We start from the raw sequence: 19,775 nt of genomic DNA on the forward strand, positions 1-19,775 counted from the left end.
GCTCTCCGGAGATGTTCAGCTAAATCCTGGACCAGTAACCCCTGGAGTGGTGCAAGACTTTGATGCTGATTTGTGCCCGAGTGTGTCTGGGACTCCTCTGGTACCGGTGATGAATGAGCAGCAACTGTCTGAGCCAGGCCTCTCCCTTAACAGACTAAACTTTGTTAACACCGCCGCTGCAAAATTCTGAGCACCGCTGCTAAAATTTCATTCTTTTGCAAGACTAGTGTTGCTCCTTTAAGGAATAAGGCAGTGCGTGTGTGTGTATGTGTGTGTAAATGTGCATGTGTAGTTGCGCGAGCGCAGAGGGCGAGCGCCAGAGACATGACGTGAATGCAAGCAGAGCAGAGGAAAAGTTTAGCAGTAAGTTGTCAATCTGGCAGTAAATGTACAGTACAGGCTGTATGTCATGTAATAAATGCTGCAGCTCCTCAAGAAAATACTCATCTATTGAAGGGGGTTAGCCCCGAAGTTTGCAACAACGCGTTAGCTTAACTTGACCAGGCTCACTTAAGGTGGACTGACTTTTAAGGTGGACCAGCAATTCTCATTTTAGTGTCAATCTCAGCCGCTCTTTAACAGACAATGGAGAAATGTGTGGCTGATGAGTCTCTGTCATATGGCCCCACATATGACAACCCCCCCCCCCCCCCCCCCCCCCCACCACCACCGCTGCCGCCACTCTAAAGCAGTCAACCAAGGGGAAACACTGAATAACTTTTTGCTACCGGGCTGTGGAAACCTTGATAGGTCCAGTGTCTCTCTCACAAAAAAAAACTGTCAATCATGCAAAAGTCTTATGGGACCCGAAGCTGAAACCGAGGGGGCTATTCGGTGGACATTTTAACATCAGAAGCATTCCTGCAAAGAGCAATCAGCTAACTCATCTTGTGTCTCAAATCTGGACTTTCTCTGTCTGACTGAAACATGGTTGAAACAAACAACTCACGGTGCCCGGATACCAATGTTTCAGAAGAGACAGACCTGATGGAAGAGGAGATGGGGTGCTTTTTTATGTGAGAGACAACATCAAATGTAAACGTGGTTTATAATGCGGGTAACACGTTAGAATATGTTGGGATAAAAATAATGTTATCCCAGCAAATGTCTTTTAACATCATAGGTATCTATAGGCCCCCTTCTGCAGATGACACTTTCTATGATCAACTCACAGAAGTCTTGAAAGAGTGCAATCTCAACAAAGAATTATTACTCATGGGTGATTTTAATGTGACTGGGAGGATAAAACTAAGAGGAAAAAACTAAAAATGATCACAGAGAAAATCCAACTAGAACAACTAGTAAAAGGCCCAACTAGGATTGCAAAATGCTCCAGTACACAAATTGATCTGATATATACTAACAAACCAGAAAGAATAACTAAAAGTTATAATTCAGTCACTGGCTTATCAGATCATAACTTAACCCTATGTGTGAGAAAACTGACCACGGCCACTACGACAATGATCCTTCAATGCATACCCAGAGCTAAGCAAGAAGAATTCATCAGTGAAATAAACAGCTTAAACTGGGATGATGTACTGTCCTCTGATGATCTGTACTATGGCTGTGATACTTTTACTCACAGAAAAAGTTAAATCACTCACTCATTTTTTTTTCTTGGGTCTGTATATGAGTTAGGAAAAAAATTTACAAAAAAGAAACTGGATATTGTTCCTATAGATGCTACAGGTCAGATGTTCGAGCAGGTAGAGTCAAATGAGTTTCAAGTAAGAAAAATCATCAGCTCCTTAAAAAGCTCCAAAAGTAGAGATGCTTTCCAATTTGACACTGTTTGTCAAATCACACAAAGACATTTTAACTCCCCCTATTGCTCATTTAATTAACTTGTCTTTTAAACACAGCTCTTTTCCTGATGACTGGAAATGTGCCATTGTCACACCTATTTTTAAATCTGGAGACCGCCTTGAAGCCAGTAAATACAGACCATAATTATACTGCCAGTACTCTCAAAGGTTGCTTAGTAAGTTGTCATTAAAGAACTGACAACATTTCTTAATACAAGCAGTTTTGGTCTACATTGTATGCAATTTGGATTTAGAGCAAATCATTCCATCGAAACTGCTATGTTGCACTTAATAGAGCAAACTGAATCAAGACTTGACAAAGGAGAAGTAGTTGCTGTATTTTTAGATCTGCGTAAAGCATTTGATACAGTCAATCGTGATGTTTTAATATCGAAACTCTCTAAATTTAACTTCTCATCTAGAGCACTGGCATGGATGTCTTCATATTTTTCCAATAGGATACAATGTGTTAAAGTTGGTGACACACTGTCCAGTAACATGAAGTGCACAATGGGTGTTCCACAAGGGTCAGTGTTAGGTCCCCTATTATTTAGCCTATATATTAGTGATCTCCCCTCATCATTTTCATGATGTAGAACTACAAATGTATGCAGGTGACACTGTTGTGTACACACATGCAGAAACACCCAAGTTAGCTGCTGCTAAGCTAACAATTGCATTGGAAAGGATCACACATTGGCTTGATCAATCATGTCTGAGTCTAAATGTAAACAAGACAAAAGGTACATAGGTAAATACAAAATATTTTCTCTAAAACTATGGTACAACCTCCTAATGCTGATATTTTCATCAAAGGTGAAAAAATTGACATAGTTACTGACTTTAAATATCTTGGTGTGACACTGGATCCAAATTTGAACTGTAAGAAACATGTTAAAAAAACAGTTAAAACCATAAAGCACAATTTAGCAAATTTTAGACATATTAGAAGCTGTCTCTCTTTGGACACAGCCAAGATATTTATGCATGCTATGATTCTTTCTCATATGTCTTATTGCATCACATGTTGGGGGTAGGCTGGAGAAACAGCCATAAAACCTCTTGAGTCCTTATACAAACAAACTCTAAAGACTCATGACAAAAAGCCAATGTTTTCCATCACTTTAGGGTGCTGGAGTAATACAATTTACTGAGCTTTGAGAACTTTAGATTATTCTCAAATTTGTGCCTAGTTTATAAAATTTTAAATGGTTTGGCCCCTCCTCCACTATGTGACTTTGTGTACACTCACTCAGTTAGTTCTATTCGATCCTCCAGAATATCCTCTATACAAAATCGTACCATACCATTTAGTCACACTGCATTTGGGCAGTCAGCTTTCTCTGTGAAAGCCACAACTCAGTGGAATGCCCTACCTGATGATATGAAGAACTGCAGTTCAATCAATACATTCAAGGCCAAATTAAAAGATCTTATTAAAAGACCAATCAGCTCTGTGACCACTGAGTCTAAATTTCATCTATGGTCTTCTCATTAGCGCAGGTAGTCTTGCTTTTAATTTGACAAGTTTACATTATTAATTTCTAATTGACATTGTGGGTGTATGTGATGCGCTGTTGTGTGTAGCTTTGTATTTTCTATTTTGCGCATTTTGGGGGTTTTTTTTTGCTTTGTGGGGGACTATGGATGCAAATTAGCTTCGAGCTAACTCCAGTGCAGTGCAGTGCAAAACTGCACACTGTCCCAATCAATAAATCAAATCAATCTATTTGTGCATGGCAAACGTATGTGAACTTCTAGGATTATCAATTCATTTGAAGGGGAAATTAGAGTCGGGTGTTTCAATCAATGGGATGACAATCAAATGTCGGTCTGGGTGGCCCTGCCTTATTTAAAGAAGAGAAGTTGAGGTTTTCACTCTCAAACTCACACACAGGTTTGCGGAAGTGTGTCATGGCTCAAACAAAGGATATTTCTGAGGACCTTAGAAGAAGAGTTGTTGATGCTCACCAAGTTGGAAAGGGTTACAAAACCATGTCTAAAGAGTTTGGACTCCACCAGTCGACTGTCAGGCAGATCGTGTACAAATTGAAGACATCCAACTCCATTATTACCCTCCCCAGGAGTGGTCGAACAACAAAAATCACACCAAGAGCAGGCGTGTAATAGTCCAGGAGGCCACAATGGACCACAGGGTAACGTCTAGGAAACAAAAGGTCTCTCTTGCAGTGGCTACAGTTGATGTTAATGAGTCTACCATCAGGAGGACATTGAACATCAGTGGTGTGCATTGTGCATCGCTGCAAGGAAAAAAGCCACTTCTCTCCAAAAAGAACATTGCTGCCATCTACGGTTCGCTCAAGACCACGTGGATAAGCCAGAAGGTGATTGGAACAATGTTCTGTGGATAGATGAGACCAAAATCGAATTTTTTGGCTTGAAAGAGAAGCGTTATGTTTGGCAATGAGCAAACACTGCATTCCAGCATAAGAACCTTATCCCATCTGTAAAACATGGTGGTGGCTTCCTAATTGAGCTGAACGTAATGATGTTTGAATGAAGTTTCTATATTGAAAAATGTCTTAAAGTAATGATGGACTGTTATTTTATTTACTTAGTTGAATGGTTCTTGCCATAATATGGATTACTACAGCAGCGGAATAGGGTGGAATTAAGCACTGCAAGTAAAATGAAGATGCTTTCAAAAATAATTCCATGAAGAGTTTTTATTTATCTATCAACTTTGTACAAAGTGAATGTGACAAAGTGGGTTAGACCACACCATTTGTCCCCATTACACTTTGATGTATTTCTCTCCATAGTTATTTGTTTCTTTTAGCCAGTATAACATCTACATTTGTAGCATTGCTTTCACGGACATACTTGTTTGTGTTTTGCATTGTTTTGTTAGATTTATCTTATCTCTTTGTTATATTTATTTTAGACAGACAAGTATTTAAGTTCACTTATGGTTTATTGATCTAGTGAGTTTGAGTTATAGAGGCCTATTAGCTTGTTGTGTTACCATACTCACCATGCTTTGCCGAAGATAAAAGAGGGGTCACTGAACCACTCCATGCTTGTAAGCTCTTGCTGATATCCCCGGTGTTGTCATGGGTTGGACCAAGTATGGGGGAGATTTATTGTATTTAGTTAAATATTTGGTTTAGTATTTGTGTGATTTTGTACTAAGTTGTGTCTTATGGTGAGGAGTAATATGTGGATAAAGTGTGTCAACAATGTTAACTGATACACGTGATATTGTCATATACTAGTTGTTGGTATAAGGGAAGGGACAGCCCTGTGAGAAATATGGTTCTCCCTAGACAGATTTATGGGCCTATTTAAGGGGAGCATTGTTGGTTTAGGAAGAGAATAGAAAGGAGAGAAGTTTCCTGAGTTAAACCAGATTAAGCTAAGTTTGTCTGTTTTTCATTTCATTTTGGGGGACACTTGTTTTTGTAGTTACACTGGTTGGAATAAATCACTTTTTTGTTAGAGGTCTCTGCCTCCTATCACCTTCCTTGACACTCTGGTTAATCTTCCTCACAGTGCAGTTAATGGAAGAAACCTAACTGAAATGAATTTGTTGCGACCACGCTTTGCCTTTAAAACAGAAGCAGCAACTCTCCTCAGTACACCTGCACCTACAACTTATTTAGGTGTCTCAGCTGCTTCTGTCTCTTCATGTAATATGTTGAGATCAGGGCTTGGTGGGGGCCATACCATCTGTTGCAGGACTCCTTGTTCTTCTTGATGTAGAAGCTAGTTCTTTACGACTCTGGCTGTATGCTCAAATCAGTCTTGATTGCAGCTGCATCCAGCAAGGGTAGCATGTCCATGTCCATGGTAGAAAAGTGTCTGCATGGTTGGACTGTGAGAGGATCAAAAGTGATAACATCTTTGGGACTTTGTTGTAGCAAGTATTACTACACTTGGAAATTAATAATAAGAACTTGTATAGTTAATAGGGGCACCACTGCCTGATAAATTAACAAATTAATTAATTAATTAATTAGGAGGAAAAATAATTAAATCAAATCAATCAGTCTTATATCTCAAAGTCATGAACTTTTAATACAGTGACGTCCATCTCTATTGTAAAGGAACAGACAAATACAACTTGGCTATAGATCAAGATGTTTATTGAACTACCAAGGAATATGGATGAATAGGAAACACTAAGTATATGTACATTTAAAATGAGTGAATGAATGGATACATGAATGAATGGGTAAATTAAATTGATAAGTTATTGACAACAGAATTAATAAATGAATGAATGAATGTTATCAAAATGAGTCAATAATGAATGAGGGGCCAAGACTCTGACTACAGCCAATAAAACTTTAATTTTTTAAAAGCTCTTGCATCAACTCTCAGACAGAAGCATGGCAGATGGTTTTCCTACTGTTTCCTTGGTGGTGATGGCTTGATGATGGGCGAACTTCCCGGAAAGTGCAGAGCAGGGTGAAGCAGACTCGGTGTGATCCTCTGATCGCCAGGGTAACAGCCAGATGAGAAGTGCTGCAGTTTCAATGAAGTGCTCTGGTTCAGCATTTCTTCAGAAGAGTGAATGCAACGCTGGAGAAGACCTAGACTCGCTGAGGCCACATAGTTGCCCAAACACACCACAGGGTTGTGTGTTTTAGGAGATTACAAGAGTAATAGATACTCAAATGTCAAATGGCATGGCTTGACTTGTGGCTTAGGCATCTTTGCAGTCTTTTGCTTCTTAGTTGAGAATTCCTCTCTGGAGATTGTATCTCTCAGGAAAAAATGAAAAAGACAATGCCTGAGACACAACACGGGCCATTACAGCTGATAAGGAAGAGAGAAAAAAGAAGCAACAGCCACAGCAGCGGTCAGCACACAAGCTGAAAAAAAAGAAGAGCTAAAGCTTTTTATAGTCTAGGGGGCGTGTTTTGAAAAAAAAGGATCCTTGGCACTCTTTTGAGGCACCACATTGGTTACTTATTAATTCCTTTGTTGCAAGAGAAAAACTGACCTTCAAATAAAAGGGAGGTCATTTTATTCCTGTTGAAGGTCTGGAAATTTGGAGTTTACAAATTTAATATTCACTCATTTCTGTTGCCAATGCCAATTTCATCAACACATCATGAATCAGAGAGAAAACACTTAGAAATTATAATATTCATAAACCAAATAAAATACAGAATAAAATTAATAAACCTTAATCTCCTAATCTGTAATTAAACCTATTATGAAACTATTATCCTAGCAATCAAAGCATACCTTAATAATACACTTACACTGGTTAAAATCAAACAAATCAAATACAATAATATGTGTGACATCAAATTTTGAAGCAGAGTTTGAATTTAAAACACAGTAAACATTAACACTGGATATACAAGTTAAGAGTTTACACATTTAGTAGCATTTTCTGACCAATTCAGACCCTTATTGTGCATTAAAAAAGTGAGAGGACGGGGGGGAAACCGAAGGAAGGTGGCTTCTCCTAAAATTTACGACTAAAGCTAGCAGAAAGAATTAGGTGGGTCATCTCCAGTAATTCCGTGACCATGGAAAGAGGAGGTTCATTTCTCAGTGGATTTGTCATCTATGAAGGTTAAAAAACAACTTTAGCCCCTATGCTCCTCGCGAAAATGTGAGCTTACTTTTTTGGAGCCCTAAATCCAAAATGCTACCATCGGCCATGTTGGAAATTATCTTTTCAATGGTATGGCCTACAATGCTGCACAGTACTTTGTTTCTGGAACTTTCATTTTGATAATTTGACCTATGTTTGATCTTAAAATCCAAGATGGCTGCTGATTTACAGCCCCGAAAGATCAATTTTTCAAAGTTGTCATAGAGCCCTCATATTAGGCTCTAATGAAAACTCTGCTCATGTAAAACAAGTAAGCACATGGAGGTCATCTCAGAGGTCAAAAAGGTCAACGTTTGTAGTTGATAGGAAGCAAACCTTTGATATATGTCTTTCCTGTTTTACAGCAACATGTCCTCATGAAATACTTCCTCATATTTTCATTAAAATATGTCAAATATTTATACTAAATTATTTATCTTAAATTATAGCTCGTACCAGGGTAGGCCCACTAGTGAACGGATCACCTCTGCAGCGTGCTCGTTCTGTGATACACGCACTGTCTCGTGTAGACAATGATGGTACAAGACCACTACCTCATGAGCAGCGGGTTCCAGCACACGGTGCCCAGTCCTGCTGTCATCCACCGCCCAACAAGAGCAAGCCTTACTACCTCACAATCTACAATGAACCTCCAAGCAAGTCAGTGGTGCATGACTTCATGGTGTAACTAGTGGAGGCCATGCACAAGAAAAATATTCCATTCTCCTTTCTCGTTGGTGACTTGCCCACCTATAAGACGATTGTTCAGCTTAAGGCAGAGAATCTAGAAATGTTCAAGGAGATCATCCCAATTCTTGGTCCTACATCTATGCTTTCTAGAAGAGATTCAGGGGCTCTGGTTAAGCACTACGAGGGAAGTACTACAGAGAGGCAGCTAAAGCTAAAGCAAGAAAACACTGACAAAGATTCTTGAGCATGAGGAACTATCAGAGGACATCAAGGAGAACCTCAACACTCTGCGTAATGCACTCACTGAGACTCAGGAGGGATCTTGAAAATAATGGTGACTTTAAGGAGCTGATCAACAGAGTTTAGGAGAAACCTGGCACAGACATGGGGGACTTCTGGGTCTTGTTCATGGAGATTTCTGACCCTTGTGTACAAAATCTTGATGCATGTCATGCAAGAAATGGCTCTATCATCAACATACAACATGTTGCCTGGACTGATGGCATACAACAGTCATGACTATGGGAGGTGGTTGCCAGATTATTGGGCAATGCTGTCCTTGCTATCAGATGAGCAAATGGCCTTCTTCAACAGTCACTCCACCCAGCCAATGACAGGGCTCCCCTACTCCTGCCAGCCGCTGGACCTTTGGATAGAAACAAATATGAGTCTGAACTCAAAGCTAAAGCAAGGGTGGCTTCAGTTTCTACAGAATGAGAAGCAACTGTTCTCAACAATGAGGTAATGTGAACAACGTTGCAAGGGTGAAGGCTACTTTGAAGAGTAACCTAAAGTGCCATTGTCGCCATACGAAGCATGTTAAATGCCAGCCAGTGAGGATGAAGAAGGATGAGCAGGCAGTTCAGGACCTGCAGGCATGCATGAAGGATTTTGACGCTGTGCCCTTTGAAACCTCCTCACCTAAACTGAGGTCACTACAGTCTGGCCTGGTCATCTCACTGGAGTTAGTGGATGACCTCAAGACCGCACTTCCACATGGCCAAGCTCAGGTTGAAACCTTCCCACAAGAGCAAGTGTTCACCAAGGATCTGTGCACCATGTGGTGCACCTATGGAGGTGGCACAGATGGAGAGACTGGGGCTGGTGGCCCTTGTGGACCTTGCTGAGGGATCAGTTATGATCTAACTTGAGTCAGCCCTTGAGGGGAGAGTGACAGAGGAGTGCCTTTCACTCTACAACGTAGATGAGTCAATGCACAAGACTGTTAAGAGCAAGCTGTTAGAGCTCCACATCAGCCTTGTGGACATAGGGCTGATCTGGCGGCCAGCCACCCCCACACCTCAGGACTGCGAGGCTAGGAAGCAGGACAGTTCAGAGTACTGCTTGAGTGACTACTTTGATAAAATCTGCTCTATCATCTTCTCATGCCACACTAATGCATGCTTCATCATCCTCGTCAATGACAAGTATGACCTTCCCATCAGAATCAAGGATGATGAGCACAATCATCGGGCAGCAAAACCACCATCCACACATCCCAAATGTTTTTCCCAAGCCTGAAGACAAGTTCCCAGGAGCTGCTGAGTTCAATATATATAAAGTGGATATTGATGTAAAAATGTGTGCCAATGTATTCTAATAAACCACTTTATCATTCATTTCAATTGAATTCATTCAGAAATTAGTGACCATAGAGACCAAAGATTTGTTTCTCATCAACCACAAACGTTGCCCTTTTTGACCTCTGAGATTACCTCTGTGTACTTACTTGTTTTGCTGACTATAACTCAACTCAGCATGAGCATAGTTTTCATTAGAGCCTAATATGAAGGCTCCACGACAACTTGACTTGAAAATTGACCTTTCAGAGCTGAAAATTGGCAGCCATCTTGGATTTGAAGGTCAAAAATAGGTCAACACATCAAAAAGACAGCATTTATGAATTCCTTGACCCAAAAAGTCCCAGAAACAATGTACTGTGCAGCATTGTAGGCCAAATCATTGAGATCATTTCTACCATGGCAGATGGTATTTTGGATTTAAGGCTCTCAAAAAGTTAGCCTGCATTTTTGCAGGGACATGGTGACTAAATTTGTTTTTAACCTTCATAGATGATAAATCCATTGAGAAACGAACCTCCACTTTCAATGGTCACGGAACTGCTGGAGATGACCCAACTAAAGGGAAAGTGGTTCATTCAGGTTGGTGCAGTCTGTATCTGAAAAGAAAAACAAATTCATTAATTCCAATTGTCCATTTTCCTCCTGTGGCTGGTGGAGGAAGGCACAGGTTTTTAGCCCTGTTTACACCTGGCATTAACATGTGTCTCCACACATGTAGATGCAGACAGTCAGGTTGAGGGAATATGTGTATTACAACACTTTAACTCTGAATAACACTCAACAGAATATCTGAAAATGAAATTTTAGTATTAATTAATTAGTATTTCTCTTAACACAACTGCCAAATTTAACATAAGTCACATCATGGGAATATTTTAAAATAAGCAAGATCTTATAACTATGTGTTTTTTCAAGGCTCTAAGGAATTCCTATCATAGCACATAGAGCTCTAGCAAAGAAATTAAAGGGGTACTCAAATTAATTTATAATTAATTTATTGGACTTTGATAATATCAAGAAACTCAAAAGAAACTGATTTTTAAAAGAATAGTCAAAATCAATGCAGCAGAAGCTGAGATATCCTGACTTTCAGTCCTTAGTATGGGTCAACCTCCCTTAATGCTGAATCCTATAATTCCCATAATGCAACAAACTGTATGGTCCCTATTTTAACGATCTAAAGTGCACGGTCTGAAGTGCATTGTGCAATTGCATTGAGGGTGTATCCAAATCCACTTTTGCTATTTTAACGGCGGAAAAATGGTTGGTGCGCCAGGCGCATGGTTCAAAGGGGTTGTCCTTAGTCAGCAGGGTTTTAATATTTGAAAGTATGGAAACCTGATCACTGTATTCTCAAAAATGTCAAAGAATATTTGTTAAATATTGTTCAAAAATTAAATCATTAATTTTAATCATGTAAAGAATCATTAACACAGTTATCAGGACTTGATCAGCTCTCTAAGGTTTTGATCCTGCTGCTGGCAGCAACTAGAAGCTGTGCAGATTTGTTTCCTTCTTTAGTTTAATCATTGTTTTCACCTCATTTATTTCCTCATGTGTTCCTCATGTCAGCATGTATTGATGCAGCAGGAAAGTCGATCTGTGTCTGATCCGTTGTTGTCCGCCTGTTGAAATACCAACGTGTATTGCCACGATTTGGTCAAATAATTAAACCATTTAATCCATCATTACTGCGATTAGTTAATTCTGATAAATATTATGACTAAGCATTATGACATGTATTTTTTAAAATATATTAATATACACAATAATAATCTTTCACATTGTAATCCTTTTATTTGTTACCTTTTGCATGTTTGTACGCTGCTGCGCGTCCTGTGTGTGTAACAAGCGGAGTGCACAGGGCATTGTGTAGGCACATCTTGATAATGGGCCCTTAAAATAACATAGAAACACTCCGTGATTGACTTTAGACCAGGTTTTTGTTGGTCAATAGTGCAATCGCTCTCTGCTTCCTCAAGATAGCAATGCGCCAACAATGTGCCTGACCACACCTTACTTTTAGATCAACACGCCCATGGGCGCACTGATGGGCGCAAGTGCAATTGCTAGTTTAACAACGTGGGCACTGGACGGGAGAATGACAACTGCGTCGGTCTTAAAGTAGCGAAGAGACTTGCGCTGCGCCAGACCAGGCGTTAGTTTGTATTCATTTATATTCTTTAATTTTATATACTGGTCGTTTTCTATTGTGTGTGCGGTGTGTGTTTATTAATGCTGATTCTCCTTTAAAGGACAGGTGCTGCAGCCTAGTGGTGTGGCTGACTGGAAAGCATACAGTCTTCAGACCTTGCGCAGCTCACACTTGCCTGCTTGCTTATTTTGCATCTTTTGTTTATCATAATAGTTTTTCCATATGCAAATGTTGTAAAGGCAAGGAGTCAATAAAGCATTATCTTTATTTTGAAGCGCATCTGGACATTCAATGCACAAACGGATTTCAACGACTGGATTCCGTGGTCACTACATGTCCCCTCACAAAAATCAAATGCTGTCCCATTGATTTGATCTAGCGCCACGTTGGAACATATATGTGTAACAAATATAGAGTTATATGCTGTGATCTCCCTGCAGCATATAACTTGTGCACATTTATGCACGAGGCACAGCAGCTTAACTTCATTGATTATTTAAATCTCCCGACACGCTGACAGGATCGGTCAGGATCTAATGTTAATGTAATGTTCTGTGTTCTTCTACACATCCAATAAGTCAGTTGTTACACACACACACAGTCCAGCTTCCTACTGTTTGAAGTAAAGCAGCCGTCCTCCTGATAAATCCTTAGCTCCATAATGTCGAGCAGTGCAGCAAAACTAAAAACTATAGTTATCAACTTGACAGGACAGAGGAAACTATCCAGCAACATTTAGCCTCTGAAATATTTTTTTAGAAAATAATATTTTAAAATATTTTTTTCTGGTTTTGGTTTAATTTCTATTCTAATCATTGATTTCAAGAAGAAAATGGGTTAGGAGAACAGGGAAAAGAATAAAAAACAGGAAGTGTATTACATTCTTTGAATTCACATGAAAAACGGAAAAACAATATAATGCATTTCTTTATCCTGTTGCCAAACAATTTGAACACAGGAGGCAGCAATTCAATTCCTGTATCTTGTCTGCCGGAAAATATAGAGGACGTCAGTTGAGTAGGTGGTCCTTCAGTGTGACCACATGCAGCCCAGACCACCTCAGAATGTGGTCTGAGTGATCGGGTCTCAGTGCGTCCTTGATGCATCTTGAGTGCGTTCACACCTGTACTCAGAGCTGTCCACTTGTGATCAGATCACCCAAGATGCATGTTAATGCAAGATGTAAACAGGGTCCTTGTCTCCTTGACATCCTTATGCCTTCCTGAGTTTGTTATCCTACACTGTAATCTCAAAATCTCAAGGAAAAGTTGTCCATCAGTTGCTTGATGAAAGTTTCCTTTATTTTTATCACAACTGCAACTGACTCAGTTGACCTGCTTGCCTTTTTCTCAGCGCACTAGTGAGCAAGAAACAAATATATCAATATGTAGAGATGAGCTGAAGAATACCTTTATGACTGAGATGGATTGAAAAACAGAACATCAACACAATCTGAGGTGAGGAACAAAAAACACAGTTTGAGATCATGAACACATCATTATATGTTGACATTTCCAGACAAGTCAACCTCATATGCATAAAAGGTTACTGTTAATATAAATGATGTATACTAATGATTCCTAGACTGCACTATTTTATATTTTATTTATTACTGCTTTCCACATTTTTTCATTAGCTGGCTAATGTTCCTTTCCTAGAGAAATGTTTGATATGTAACACGACTAAATGAATATATTACAAGAAACAGTATAAAAGCCTTTAGTAGTACCTTAAAGGAAAAACAGGTCGGAATTATTCACATTGCATTGTCTGGATATACGTCCTAAAGGTTGTCTTAAGAGATCTCATGTTATAGATTGAATAACGCCTAATGTCCAACGGACACAGCTGAGTTGTATTACGTTCTAGCCAGTGTGCCAATGTCCACTGAACGGATTGTCTCACTCATGGCTCTTTTTTCCACTCCACTACCTTCATGTGCTGGGTTCTCTGGAGCCTAAAATTCACTTCTGAATGTATATTAATACCTAGATTTCTTGTCAATTCGCATGTTTTTTTTAATAATGCATTACATTTGTTGCTGACTTTGTCTTTACATCTTCTCAAAAATTGTTGTATGAGAAGAAGACACTATACATCTGTTTCAGTAGTACACCTGACAACACATAAATGTTGTAAAATTGGTGGAGTGGCCTTTCAAATATTTTATGGTAATAAAAGATTGAATTTTGAATCTTGAACTACTTTATTTAATTGGATGGATGGATTGATATTAATATTGGTATCTGAAAGTCAGAAAGATTACAAGAAGATGTTGTGCTGCCCACTGTTGGTAGACATTGTAGCCACCTAGTTGTGGTTTTGTGGCTTTGTGGTTTTTGTAGCTATTTGGTTTAAGTTTAGTCCTTTGAACTTGCTGTAGTTTTTTCAGTTTGTTCAGTGCTTGCCAGACAGCATATGAGAGAGCACGCAGCAGTGTTTCCCCTAGAATTTTTTTCATGCCTAGCGGTATGCACTGAAAAAACCCTTTAGAGACAAGGCACATTGTGTCAAGAGTTTCCCAGGCGACGACACAGAGGTTGGCTCACATTTCAGAACAGTGCTGCAGAGGCTCCCAAATGCAAATGATTATTGATTTCCAAATGAATGGATATTTGGCATTATTTTTGGCATTAAAGAAAATATTTTTTTTGGTCCAGTGGGGTCTCTCGTTGGCCCGGTCGCCCACCAGACCTGTACAATTATAGGGGAAACACTGCTGCGTGCTGCTTTGGCTAAGCCTTGGAAAATATATGCGTTGTGCCTCAACCATGTGGTCAGACATGAATCCTGAAACAAAGAAAGAGCATCAAAAGGCTGCTCACATGGACTGCAACTCCCAGCCTGCTTTTGCAGTTCACACCTAGGTGTGAGATCTGGGAGAGCCCCAAACTCTTGTCTCTCACTGGCCGAGATGCCTCAGCACCGCAGGGAATCTGGATGATGTAACTGTGACTTCACCACAGCTACAAATACCGGGTGCACACAGACACCCATTACCTTCCCACTGTAACCACGCTGGAGTGAGCTTTGCTTTCTCCATGAGCCAGTTTACTAAAGGAGGTAACCCCGTGCACGCATATTTTTCCCTCGCTGAGTTTGAAGATCCTCCCGTCACTGGACGAGCTGAGACTTTTCCCTCTGTTCAACCGAGCACAATTACCAGATCCGAAGAACAGACCAATGTACAACCCAGTGCTCTCTGTTTGCCTGCAGAAGGAAGAAAAGGATTTCTTCACGGAGATGTGGATAACTTCTATGCCCCGCTGCCTTCACTGCCCAAGTCGACTCTCCTGTGTTTCTTCGCTACCCATCAAGAAACCAGCCGCCGCTGACCCATGAGGAAACGAGGACGGCACCGCCAGGACCACGCATTGGAGGACCCGTGCTGGACCCCATTGACGGACTAAAACACACACGTAATCGCTTTCTGAAGAGGCCCAAGTAAGAGGCTTACGTCTGGGCAGAGACAATGTTATATTGTGTTTATTGCTTACTAAGCTTTATTGCTATTGTAGTTTTGTGAATTGATGGACCGAGTCTTGTTTTGCTAAACTCTGAGGAGTGTTGATGTTGCTGCTTGTTTAGTTGTGTTCGCCATGCTAAGCTGATTTGTTTTGCCCCACTCAGGACTGCTGTGAGTGAGAAAGCAGGTTGCTTTGGCAGTCCACAGTCCAGACAATGTGTGTGAAAGACTGCTGTCTGTACGTGCACTCTCCGTGTGACAAAGCAGCAGCTGCTCACTCCTCATTGTTGTTGACTCCGCCGTGAGCTGACGTTTCTTTCTTTCTTTTCCTCTCGCTCTTGCTACATAAATGCACATACGCACATAAACACTTGCACCCCTTTTCACATCTGGTGGATGCAGCGGCGCTCTGCCCCTCACCATCTACCACCAGACCTGTGTATTTGATAGCACACACGCCTAATTGGGTTGGCGTGTGTGCTCCAGCAAAACACCACAGTCACATCCGCTATTTGGGTCTCGTGTGACGTGACTTCCTCCCATGGTCATGCCCGCCATCTAAACTCTTGCAAGACGTCATCACACCAGATCACGTCTGACATCTTGTCACACACAAACATGCATTCACCTGATTGTGTGTTGAACTGTGTACAGCTGTTGTTTTATGTATGTTTGTTTAGGTAGTGTTAGTTGTAGTATAGTTATAGTATTTGGTGACTGAAGCATTTGTCGATTTTGTCAATTCTTGTTGAGGATAATAAATTGTTATACATTTAAAGAGAAGTCTTCTGTGACTATTGTGTTTATTTATTGTGATAAGAGGCTGGTTGAGAGAGTCAGAACTCTATGAGCTCCTCTGTGTTCACCCATGGATACTGATATCCCTCAGATATTAGCCTTCTAAGTGAACTCCTTTATGAGACTGCCTTACTGTTTGGTTATTGGTCCCAGTTTCCAGGTGGTGCCCCGTTATTATTAATTTGTATTCATAATTTATTGATTTTAATAATTAATAATTATCTTGATAATTATTAATTAACAAGACAGAGTGCACAGTAAACTTGGCAGCCACACATTTCTCTGTTCTGTATTTCTCTGTTTTGTGTCTTCAGGTTAGGCTAACCCATTGTTGCTAACTTTGGAGCTAATCCCCTTTACTTTTCCAGCATTTGGGGAAACAACAGATGTGACTTTTTAGCATTTATTAATTGACACACTGTAGTCTGTACTGTACATTTACTGCCAGACTGACAACTTACTACTGACCTTTTCCTCTGCTCCGCTCGCATCTACCGTCACTTCTCTGCCTCTCACTCATTCCCACTCACTACGCAAACATACTCCTTACGCTACCAATAGTTTCCCAGGCAATGACACAGAGGTTGACTCACGTACCGGAACAGCACTGCTCAGAGACTCCCAAACGCTGTCGGATGTCAAATAGAATTTTTTTTTTTTTGGCCTGGCGGGGGTTCTCGTTGTGTCATTATGGAGAAACACAGATTCAGTAAACGTTCAGCATGTTCAGTAAACGTTCAGTACAGTTACACCCAGCAGTCTCCATTAGGTTGGGCGAGTTCAAAATTGTGAAAACAACCGGGGTGTTTTGAATACCTGTTTTCACAGGTAATTTGTTAGTCTGTCCCTCCCGCTGCAGGAAATAATGGATTAATCCTGGAAAGCTGTTGATGTAGTACTTTTCTCCTTATGAAAATAACACAGAGATTATTCGACCGATGAGAATTTAGTCGGACGAGAGCATATCGACCAACTAATCGACCAGTCGACCAGCAGACTACAGCCCTAATAAGAACATTCCTTTGTTTTTCTTGTAGTTTTGTGTTATTTAGGTAGTTTATGTAAATGTTAATCTAATAATTAAAACGTATTAATTGTTAAAAGGCTAAAGCTAAATAGCACTAAGCTAATTAACCGCATACTGGTTTTGCTAGCTGCATGGAATTTGTGCAGACTATGTTTCGCTGGCAGCAGTTTGCTCTTATGTATTTTTTTTTTTATTTCTGTTGCATCATGTTGTGATTATAGTTTAACAATGTGATTGTAACATCTACATTTTCTGTATTTCCAGTTTTACATTTTTACCCACGTCAATAAACAGCCGAAGCTTTACATCAGCTTTGTGTTCAATGGGAAGACTGTTTGTTATCTGTTACACTAGCCAGTCAGTTACACCTAGGGAGGACAGAATAGATGTGACACAACTACCACAGAAAGTGGAGAAGATGGAGTAGGCTATGGTAATGTTTCACTCTAATCTGTTTCTATGAGAATTAATAATAGTTTCATAACACTGATATTTAACATTTCAACCACTGATCATTGATTTAAAATACACAAAATTGTTTTACAAGGCTGTACAAGTCATTAAAAGTTGTTTTTGTTGGTAAATCCAGATCCAATTGAATGAATCGCCCTTTTGGAACTATTGGAAGCTATATGATTCACGTGACACGATATGTTTTTGACCCCTCACTTTCATAGCTCTCTCTTCTATATGGCTCTGAGTTTACTCAGTGGTAATAGTTATTCTGCACATATAATTATAAGCTCATTTTATTTGAGCTTTATTTCATTTTAATCTTGAAATCTCCAGGAATAATTAACATGTGAAATGAACAACAATCTAATATATTTGATGTATAAATATAGAAATGGACATGAAACAAGAGGAAATATTCTGAAATGAAATAGTCTGAAATGAAAAGAAATTCTGCTGCAACAGATGGTAGACAAGACATGTCAAAGAAATCATATCATATCGTGATTGCCATCTTTAGTTCTATAATTGTGCATTTGCCATTAATATCAAACACATCATGAAGACATACATATGACTGAGATTGAGGAAGATATTTAGTCAGTCTCCAGGGGTAAATAAAATGTCTTGAGGTCCTTGCATATTAAGGTTTAATCAATTAAACATCACAAAATCATTTCACTCATTTACTACACAGAATACATCCTCCCTGTAAAATAGGTGCTGCGACAGCCTCATATCTCAAGGTCCCTGTCTCATAAGCACAAGGAAGACAGAGTCCCAGTGTTAAGAATGACCTGAGCAGCTTGTTGAATGCATGTCTAATACAGCTATGTGCTGGCCTGTTGTCCCATGCTCTGATGCTGTTATTAATGCTGTGATTTATTGGTCTGTTAGATGCCTCTCTCCTCATCTCACTGAGGCTGGAGAGGGTCAGCACAGGTTAAGTGCCTCGCCTGAGGGCAGGAGAGCTGTGATCTGAGCTGCATTCCAATGTCCAGGGCCAGCCTCACATCCAGCAGGAATGTACACTGCACATTTACTTTGCCCTGAGGAACAACAAACACATGCTGGTGTTAAATGGGATCAAGAGTGAGTGCTGTGTGGCAACAGGTTGAAATGAAGGAGCATTTGATGTAGGGCCAATGCATATTTACAAAGAGTTTATATTAGTACTGTTTTCACTGTAGTGCTGTGAAGGTGATTTCAAATTCTTCACAATGCAATTTTTTCATTTTATTTGTGCAAATGTGACTGTTTTACTATTTGCACAGACCACCTTTATTTGCAAGAAGCAGCTGTTGTACCAACTGCGTAGATGAATGAGAGTGTGTTTGTGTGTCGGCTTTCTCAATCTGTTTTCTTGTGTTCTTATGGATTTGTGAACATCATCAATCATGGCCCTGCTACTGACTGAGTTGAAAGTCCACATTTAGCCAATTCCAGAAGTGCTCTTGCTCTGTCCATTTAATTTAGGATGCTTTGGGAGCTGACTTGTGTGTGTGGCTTAAACTAATATCCAAGCATGCATTTCACATCAGTCAGTGGTGATGGCAGAGGACAGCTAAAGCCACAGCTGTTATCTTTTTCCTTCACAACTGTTGTGTCACCAAATATAATTGAAAATTTGCTCCAACGTTTTCAGAGATGTGAGGACCGTCTAAATCAGCTGGTCATGTGACGAGCCAGTCAGCCTCCATGGTCATCACAGAGGGAACAGTCTTACTTGAGATTCCTTCTGGTACTTTAGTGGTGCCTCAGGTGTGACTGTCATAAGTTATCGTTCCTTTTGAGAGATTAATTTTGGCCAGAATCTACTTGTTGCTGCCTCTGTGGATTTTTGGCTCCTTATATGTACAGATGTAGTGTATAATATTAAATTTTTATTTTATTTTAAATATATAGTACAGTGATAGTCACAGGTGATGTTGACTTCATCTCACAGTCAATGCAGTTAAAAGCTTTGAAAAAAGTTGACTTTTAAGTTGAGAATATTTTGTCACACAGCAAGTTTACAGTTGGTTTAACTGGTGTACTCGGTATTAAAAAAAGGCTTGTCTTTATAGGCAGTCGCTTCATTAAATCACAATTTTGTTTCACTTCATTAATTTAACATGACATTTTGTTGAAGGGGCCATATTATACCCCTTTTCTACAAGTTAACACAGTTCCCTGGGGTCTAAATAAACTGTATCTGACATGTTTTGGTCAAAATACCAA

At 39.8% G+C, this 19,775-nt stretch overlaps 1 protein-coding gene across 5 annotated transcripts in view; it reads left to right on the top strand.

Moving 5' to 3' along the window:
* Positions 1-19,775, top strand: part of LOC137198103 (gamma-aminobutyric acid type B receptor subunit 1-like) — a 175,121-nt gene that overhangs the window by 136,140 nt on the left and 19,206 nt on the right. The window contains exon 7 of one of the 5 annotated variants that reach the window (XM_067611753.1): positions 18,453-18,695. The exons of 3 other annotated variants lie outside the window; for them this stretch is intronic. In XM_067611753.1, the coding sequence (XP_067467854.1) occupies positions 18,453-18,502 (50 nt within the window). In that variant the 3' untranslated portion in view covers positions 18,503-18,695. Of the gene's footprint in view, positions 1-18,452; positions 18,696-19,200; positions 19,224-19,775 lie in introns of those variants that run through there. One more of the 5 variants, XM_067611756.1, reaches the window with a different exon arrangement.

This window comes from Thunnus thynnus, chromosome 15 (genome assembly GCF_963924715.1).
Source record: "Thunnus thynnus chromosome 15, fThuThy2.1, whole genome shotgun sequence".
Lineage (NCBI taxonomy): Eukaryota > Metazoa > Chordata > Actinopteri > Scombriformes > Scombridae > Thunnus > Thunnus thynnus.